At 44.3% G+C, this 9,662-nt stretch overlaps 1 protein-coding gene across 1 annotated transcript in view; it reads left to right on the forward strand.

Moving 5' to 3' along the window:
• Positions 1 to 9,189: 9,189 nt before the first annotated feature.
• LOC118407921 (peptidoglycan-recognition protein SC2-like) overlaps positions 9,190 to 9,662 on the forward strand; it is a 6,336-nt gene continuing 5,863 nt past the window's right edge. Inside the window, exon 1 of the mRNA XM_035808495.1 lies at positions 9,190 to 9,634. Coding sequence (XP_035664388.1) covers positions 9,516 to 9,634 — 119 coding nt within the window. The 5' untranslated portion in view covers positions 9,190 to 9,515. The remainder of the gene's footprint in view (positions 9,635 to 9,662) is intronic.

Below are 9,662 nucleotides of genomic sequence, written 5' to 3' on the forward strand. Positions count from 1 at the left end.
ACCGATGCGAGCGTGCGCAAAAAGGAAGATTATAACATACTATGTCTGAAATTCAAATGATAACGAAGGTGGTAAGAATGATCAGCCACTAAAAGGACTGGATGTAAAAACTTAAGATTATAATTTTTCGCTCATTAGGCGGTATACATTTTATATATATATTTGGTTGTCTTGTTTTAGAAGATGTAACAAACGTGGGCCTATCAAATGATCCTACGGTGCCCAAGATTACGTCACACTTCAAAAGTGAAATACCTCATAGTATTTGAAAGGGAAATATAAAAATATTATTGTTGTTGTTGTTGTTGTTGGCATCCATCTGTCTCGGATGACAATGGTAGGCAGTTACTCGCCATCTGCCTGGCCTGCACGTGACTTTTTAAGGTGAAGGAGGGGTGTGGACTTCCTTCTCCACCGTCTCGTCTACTGGTGCACTAAATCCCACATCCGGATATCAAGAAGACATACGGATAGTTACTTCAAATTGTAATACATTGTACGTACTTTTTACAGTATGGTCGAGAAAGTGTTTGTTTTTAAACGGACGAAAATTGATGGACATTGATGTCGTTTAAAAAATCGAATCAACATGGATACAAGACAATGCACGTACGGTGGTGCTGTACTCAAGTAGTTTATTTACATCATTGGCCCCGACAGAACACTCTAGATATAACACTTTTTATTCACTCGCTCGCATCAGTTTTGGAGTTCCCAGAGGATGTCATCCATATAATCACATTAAGTAAAACATTATACTGACAAGATTTGACTAATGTGTAACAGAGGTACCGACAACAATAATTATGAAAACGTTTAGTTTATAGTAAATACGTATGGCCTCCGTTAGCCAGTGATGACCGTGTTTTTTTTAGTAAATACAGCTGGTTTATAGCCATAATTTGAGTGTTCGTTTTATTTAGTTAGATTCTCCGGGTAAGAAATATACAGTAACAGTGCCATACAAAGCATAGGTATGAATATTATATATTTATTATAATTATGATGTGATTTGATTTATTAGAATTGCAACGATAAGTGATCATAAATGTGATTGTGCACGCGGCCACAAGACAATGACTTAATTCAAGCTTACATATCAGCGAATACGAGGGAACAATCCAAATATTTATATTTCATCACATTTCACAATTTTGCAGTGATACTAATATGCTATGTAGTGATACTAATAAAGGATTGTTACTTCTGTACGGAGTATTGCATTTGGTGCCCAGCGGCTTGGACATGACCAGGTACATATTTATATGATTTATTTATTTCTGTATTCTTAATTATCTCAATTGCTAAGCCATACTTTCCATGAAGGCCCTTGGTACACGTATACACAAGAGTCTACGCACAATGCAATACAATGTATATACCTGATGAAGACAAGTCCATCATACAAATCAAAATCATACCAACTCTCATAGTCGTTATCAGTGCCAAGTAGTATATCGTATAATCAGGGGTCAGAATTGATGTTTTTAGTGTCCTCAAAGAGCGGTCAGTCGTGGTCACTCTAATAGGGCCTTCACACTGAAACCGAATTAGCAGGAATCAAGCAAAACCAGCCGGAATGAAGTATTTGCAAAATTCGTGCCATATTCGGGGCCATTCGGGTGGGAATTCCAAATGGACTCCCTTCACACGAAAAGGAATGAGCCAAAATGCCGTCAGAATGAAGATTCTTTTCTATTCCTGGGAATTCGTAGTGTATCATATACATTTTCACTGCATGGCAGATATTCTTTGGGCCACATTCTGGCAGGATTCGAAGTGGCTTGCCGTTTCGGTTCTCCATCGAATGAGATAAGAATGTTTCGAATAATGTTGGAATGCCGTAGAAATTACTAGAAAGCTGGTAGCTGATTACAAGCAAATGTACCTCTGTTTTCTACGGCCGGATTCGAGTCTGACTTAGGGAAGCTGCAATGATCATGATACATTTTTATTGTGCCTAGTTGCATAGGAGTGAGACCTTCTATCAAATATTTGAAGTACATGAACTTCGACATCAGCGGGGGAGGGGGGCACTCTGTTTTCGCAGATGTAGGCCTCTGAAGTTACATCATTCGGCAAGGGAAATAGCACTAGTATCCAACGCCTTGGACATGGCCCGGTACATGAAGTTCCACCTCAGCGGGGGGAGGGACACGGTCGCAGATAGAGGACACTTACGTCAAACCAAAATGTCAGTCACTTAAGCTAAGGGCACAACCCGTCGTACGTGCAATTTGTCCGTACGTTTTTGGGGAGGCTACGTCCGCCACGTATCTCTGAAAACGTGGGGAATGACTGGCAAAAGCAGGGAGTACGTCAACATGGCAACACAAAGTTTTGCCTGCACGTACAGTTCTACGGCGTATCTGCGTGCTCCAAAATCCGTCGGATTCCCTAAGAGTTCATAAGGAGGCGGTACTTACCACTTACGGATCCCGAAAGATTGCCCACTATTTGCACGTACGGCGGGTTGTGCCCTTACCTTTAGGCTGGAATGCTATGAAACCTGTACCAAGATGTCAGTGTGTGTAGCTTTAACGTTGGCCCATAGTGATGATCTCCTAGCCTGCATGTGTACGGTCCCATGGGAAACATGAGAGTCCAAAGCTGTTACAAAGTCCACAAAGGCACACCCATAAGGTCACAATGAGTCATAAACTCGTGACCCAACAAACACAGACTGTTTGTTTCAAGCTGATAACTTATACTCATAGGTCTACAGTAGCGTAAGATGGCAGCTACCGTGAATGTGTTCCTTGTGGTTTGCTGTATGATAGTCGGACAGGTCTCAACCATGACCAGCCCAGATCTACAGCAGAGGCTACAGGATCTCGACATTTTCATCGAGAACCTGATGACATGTGAGTCCAGGCCGGTAGTCGGACTGACCGTGTCCGTGGTCAAGTACGGTCATACCATTTTCGCCTAGGGGTACGGCCAAAGGGACCTGCAGACGGGACAAGCTGTGGACAACAGGACTCTCTTCGGAGTCGGCTCCATCTCCAAGTCCTTCACCTCAGCCCTGTTAGCGGCCATTCAGGGACCAGTTCCGTACCGAAGAAGCAACCATACGAGACCTCCTGGCCCACAAAACACCATCGGGACAAATTTGTGTCAGAATGGCACCCTCGACGAGCACCGAAGCAATGGTGACCGAAGCATTAGTGCTGTGAATCATGTTGGTTAAGTTCTTATCGTCCCATGTAATGAGGCTACTTTCCAAGCAGAGGTTTTACTTGCTTTAGGCATTTCTGTCCGACTTTCTAATTTTTCCTGTTTTATTCATTTCCGCGGGACGACAAAACACGTCGAAAAACAGACGATGCCGAACCTCTGCTTTAAGAGTATATAGTGTGAATTTAAACTTGTATTGGAGGGTTTTACTGCGGTTTCTAAAGAAATCTTGAATAAAAAATATTGTGCATTTTTTCTCAAATAAATCCACAGTGCAGAGTTTATGCCGCCAGGTTACTCACCGCCAGTTAGGCGGGACCGTGCTAGTGGAGCAGGTGGAGTGTTGATTGCTGTACGGGACTGTTACACAGCAGTGGAAGTCGAGCAGCCCAGTGAGATCAAAGCGGAAATTTCATGGATTAAAGTGTCTCTCAGAAATAAGAAGTCACTCTACCTAGGTAGCTATTACAGGACACCTAGTGGCAAACACAGTGAGCAGCTTGATGAACTGGAGAAATCCATCAAACACATCAGAAATCTCACTAAGAACAATCCGGGGAGTACCATTATTCTCGGCGGGGACTTTAACCTGGGAGACGTGGACTGGGAAACAGAATCTATTCCAAAGAACTCTAGAGAGCGTGTGCCAGGTGAACGTCTCATATCCATCTTTAACAACAACCGTGTTTCTCAGATGCAGCGCGAGCCAACCAGGTTTGGTCGTCTGTTGGATTTATTTGTTACATCTAAGCCCAGTCTGGTGAAAACAATGTCAACTCTTCCTGGCATAGCTTATGACCATGACGTCATTGTGGCAGATTGTGACATCATCCCAGCATACACAAAGAAGGCACCGCGAAAGATCTACATCTTCTCCAAGGCCAACTGGGACAACATTAGGGAGCTCTTCGGTGCTTTTGCCCGTGAACTTACTACCAACATCAACCAGCACACCGTCGAAGATAATTGGTCAGCCTTGAAGAATAAAATTCACGACCTTATTTCTTCACATGTACCGTCCAAGACTACGTGAAAACGTCAGCATCTCCCTTGGATGAACGGCGAACTGAAACGTAAGACCAGAAGAAAACACCGTATGTACAAAAAAGCTAAGAAGTCAAAGAACCCAAAACACCTTGAGCGCTTTCGTCAAGTGAAAAAGGAGACTGCCCGTGATCTCAAACGCGCCAGATCCCAGTACATTAACAGCTCCATCAAGGAAGGGCTAGATGAAGGGAGCCAGAAACCCTTCTGGAAGTACATTAAAGCCCAACGCCAGGACTTCATTGGTGTTCCACCCCTCAAGCACCAAGGAAAACTGTTCTCAGATGCTAAGGACAAAGCCTTCATCTTGTTGCAGGAGTTTAAGTCTGTGTTTGTGTCAGAGGTATTGAACTATGTTCCTTGGATGGGTCCTTCACACCTACCCATTTCTGACCTTACTGTGCACCCAGATGGAGTTCGTAAACTCCTTAATGCCTTAAAACCGCACAAAGCGTCCGGCCCTGACGGGATCCCGAATCGCGTACTCAATGAACTAGCTGGCGAGCTAGCCCCTTTGCTTGCAGCCCTCTTCAACCAGTCACTGCAACATGGGAGTGTCCCAGAAGACTGGACTAAGGCCATGGTAACTCCTGTCTTCAAAAAAGGCGGAGTACATGATCCGGGCAACTACAGGCCAGTTTCGCTAACCTGCGTAATATCCAAACTCATGGAACATGTCTTATGTAAGCACATCCTGAACCACCTAGAGAAACACCATCTCCTCACAGACTTCCAACATGGATTTCGCAAAGCCCACTCTTGCGAAACCCAACTGCTTCTCACCGTCGACGATCTCGCGTCAGCCTACGACAAGAAGGTGCAAGTGGACATGGGTATACTGGATTTTAGTCGTGCTTTCGACACGGTACCGCACGAGAGGCTCCTCAGTAAACTCGCTCACTACGGCATTAGGGGTCCCATCCTGCGATGGATCAGTTCTTTCCTCCAGGACAGATCCATGTAGGTGGTAGCGGATGGTGAGTGTTCCCCGTCAACGCGTGTTCTCTCTGGAGTTCCTCAAGGCACGGTCCTCGGTCCGATTTTGTTCCTGGTATTCATAAATGACTTACCATCTTGTCTGACACCTGGAACTACTGCTAGGCTCTTTGCCGACGATTGTCTTGTGTATCGAGAGATCCACGGGCAGGAAGACCAAGTAATCCTGCAGAGAGATCTCATCGCACTACAGGATTGGGCAACTACTTGGGGCATGAAATTCAACCCTAAGAAGTGCAACACGATGTCCATCACGCGTAACAAGAACCCTCTCACTTGGATGTACGAGATGTGTGGCGAGTTACTCCAACAGACAGAGAAAGCCAATATCTCGGTGTCACTTTCAGTAATGACCTGAAATGGTCATTTCATGTCAACACAACAGTGAAACGAGCCAACCATACACTTCACTTTCTCAGTAGAAATCTCCGCTACTGTCCTCGACAAGTCCGCGAGACTGCATACTTCAGCCTAGTCCGCTCCACCGTCGAGTATGGGGCAGTCGTCTGGGATCCTTACCTGAGAAAGGACATCGACGCACTTGAAATGGTCAACAGAAGAGCGGCACGGTTCGTGACGAGTAACCACCGCAGGTCTGATGTTAGTGTTACTGCCCTCCTACAGGACCTGAAATGGCCGTCACTCCAGTCGCGACGTCAAAATGCACGACTCGTAATGATGTACAAGATTACCAACGGTCTTGTGGCCATCCCGCCTACTCGCATCACACCAGCACACATGAGCACCAGAGCCAACCACTCTCACAAATACCGAACCCTACGATGCAGATGTGACACAGCAAAGTATGCCTACTACGCCAGGACAATTCCTGAATGGAACAGCCTCTCCGCCCACATTGTCGACAGCCCCTCACTGGACACTTTCAAGAACAGGTTGCTGTCATCGCATACGTAGTCCAGCCGCTGCGCCTCCTCCATCCGCGTGATACTCCTATGGGAGGTTTGCGGATTACGAACTAGAACTAGAACTAGAACTAGAACTAGAACTAGAACTAGAACTAGAACTAGAACTGGAACTAGAACGAATGTGTCACTGATGAAAGATAGTGGATGCTATCTTTAATTTCTGACCGTTTCTAAAATCATATCCAGTTGCTTGAGTAACTGCTTTTTGGCATATTGTGTATGGATTGAAATATAGAAAAATAGCAAGATATTTCAACCCGTACCTGTGGTATGGTTGAAATATGATTAAAAAACTAGAAGTATTGAACGGATGCATGTATGGCATCTTCTAAATCTTGTATGTTCTTTGCAGGCTACAGACGGGTTTATCATCGTGGATCTATGGTAGGCTTCACATCTATGCTGTCCCTGTATCCTTCCGCGTCAGGAGGCGTGTTCACCTCCATGAACGGTCCAACCACAGCGGCCAATGACATCCATGACGCCATCCACTACCAGGTCGCAGATATTCTGACAGGTGCAATTTTTTTCTCAACTTGAAAGTTCATCTGTGTTGGTAGAAATCATTCTTGAAATAGTTGAACTGTAATTTCCAACACAAAAATCTATCTGTATAACGTGACGTCACGACAGCAGTGGATTGTTCATTTCTTGACAAAGACTGATGCTGTGCAGTCGAAAGTTTGGGTGAGTCCAATTTTTGTGTTAGAAATTACAGTTCAACTATTTCAAGGTTTTTTTTCTCGTTGGTAGAAAAAATAATCCGTCCCATAGCTGGGTATATGGATGACATCCTCTGGAAATTCAATGAAAAACTGATGCGAGCGTGCGAATAAGAAAAAAAGCTTGACAAAAAATGTTGCCTTTATTATGAAATATAAGTGGTCAGGAAGGTTGAACATATGACTGAACACACACATAGATATTCATTATTGTTCTTTCACATCTTCTTTGACCTTGGAATGGTCTATGACATACATATCTATGACTATGATCCTCAACATATATGTAAACTATTAAGGACAAGGTTTTCAGACATGTATATTCAAACTTTCTTCCATAATCTGTCTACCGATACTGGCAAGCTTAGATATATATAGAAAATGTAAAACCGAATATTGTATGGAGAAATATCTCGAACTTTGTGATTTTGAACAGCGTTCCGCTACCTGTAAGATTAGAATTAGTGCCCACCCCCTGGAAATAGAAAAGGGGAGATATATGAAACTACCTGTGTCTGAGAGGATTTGTAAATATTGCTCCTCAAATGCTGTGGAAGACGAGAGTCATTTTATCTCTAATTGTTCTTTTTATGATGATATAAGAAACCAACTATTTATGAGTGTACCAACATACACGCTTACTTTCCAACTATCCCAGACAATGAGAAATCAATTCTATTATTAAAATCAAATAACTAACATATTATAGAAGAAGTGGGTAAATTCGTCTTCCACTGCCTAAAAAGAAGAAGTCAAACCCAACAAAACTTTTATAATGTACACTTCAGTAGCACAACATAGTCATAGAATGTAGTTCTCAGCACTTTTGTACTTTCCTTACTATATGTGTTGTTTGTACCTGCAATTAGCCCTCGGGCATGAACTTGCAATAAATCATGATTATCATGTTTTCCAATATTTTGCTTTTGCAATCCACAGCATATATCTGTTTATTTTGAAGCTGCTTTGCACGGTTTACAGTATGGTTGAAAACCTTTTCTTTTCTTTTCTGAAACGGCTAAAAATTGATGCGCACGATTGTCACATAATCATATCAATATGGCCTTGGATCTACCGAGACAAGGCAGAAAAAAATGTTTTATGGCACTAACCTCTTTGCTCATTGATAGGAAAGGACCACTGGCTGAATTCTACCACAGCCTGCACGTATCCTGCACCTTGGTGGAAGTCACGACAGACCGGGCGCACAGCCGTCCCTAAAATCTCGCCCAACTTCCCGCGAGACAAACGTGACTACGAGGGTGTCTACGGCAACCACGCGGCAGGCAACTTGACCATCAGCCTAAACACGACCGACAACAAGTTATACTTCAGTCTTGGTCTGATCGGACATGGTCTAGTTCTTCCTACTGAGTCAGCTAACCAAATTCTCCTTCGGGATGAAGAGCCTTTAGCGTATATCCCCACTATTGTTGCCGATGTACAAGTCAAAGGTGGCGACATATTCTCTTTATCGCTACAAAGCTATCCTCCCGAACCGCCTGTACTGTTCGGGCGAGGCCTGCAGCTGACAGACCCGGACCCTACAGAGCCGGGGTGGGACGACTTTACAGGTGTCTCCGGCTCTCCGGACCGCACAGCTTTGAGTAACACATCCGCCTTATTGCTCGTTTTGGCTTATATGTTTACTGTCTAGTCTTATACCATGTATGCCAGAAAATACTTGGTCAGATAATATAAAAGTAAGAGAAACACAACAATGTATGCTATAAATGCCCCGGTAACCATTCCACATGAAAAATTTCTACAGGCAATAAAGCATTACCATATGTCATAGCAATGGTGTCTCTTTATTTTCGCACACACACACATTTTCCTTGTACGTAGAATTAATTTGATTTTAAACAGAATGTGCGTTTATGTATGTGTATGTGTGTGTGTGTGTGTGTGTGTATGTATGTGTGCTTGTGTGCTTGTGTGTGTGTGTTTGTGTGTGTGTGTGTGTGTGTGTGTGCGCGCGTGTGTCTGTGTGTGTGTGTGCCTGTGTGATTTATCTGACAGTCCGTCAATTCAAGGCTAAAGAGAATGCCACCATTGCTATGACATATGGTACAAACTTTATTGCGTGTAGAAATTTTTCATGTAGATTGGATCGCGCATACTTTTATATCCACAACAGTGCCGCGGTGAACGAACCCCGCATTGCCGCACCAGTACCCCAAGTATAGTGAGATACCGCCTTCAGCAAGTTGAGTTGTCTGTACGCAGGCACGCCCATGTTAGAGGTGACGCTTTGACATTCCAACCATGTAATTATTGTGCTAACGGTGTGCGCAGTGCCAGTGAGTAAACAGACGGTTCTGTTTCATTCAGACAGAAGGGACTCACATCTAAGCTTGTCTCTCCATTTTTCTACCCAAGTGGGACCAGACTTGTCTAGTATTTCCTTCGTAACGCCAGGCGCTTTCCACACCACCTGACCCTGATTCTCGTTGTTGTCCCGGCTTGTGTCCTGGGTCAGTCCGCCTGTGACCGGCTGACTATCTTCAGCAGGGCGGGCTGGGGTGCAGTCCCGGCAAAGTCCACCACCCCGCTCAGCCACCCGACCCGAAAGGCTGTGATTCACCACAGTGACAGCTACTGGACGCACCTGTTCAACTGGGGAGGGTAGAGGGACAAGGAAGAGTACATGGACAGAGTGATGGAAATCCAAAAGGACCATATGGACGACGGCTGGGACGACATTGGTTACAACTTTCTCATCGACGGATACGGAAACGTGTACGTGGGCCGTGGATGGGACAATGAGTGAGTTTTTTTCCCTCAGACATTAGTA

Source organism: Branchiostoma floridae, unplaced genomic scaffold, assembly GCF_000003815.2.
Source record: "Branchiostoma floridae strain S238N-H82 unplaced genomic scaffold, Bfl_VNyyK Sc7u5tJ_1499, whole genome shotgun sequence".
Classification (NCBI taxonomy): domain Eukaryota; kingdom Metazoa; phylum Chordata; class Leptocardii; order Amphioxiformes; family Branchiostomatidae; genus Branchiostoma; species Branchiostoma floridae.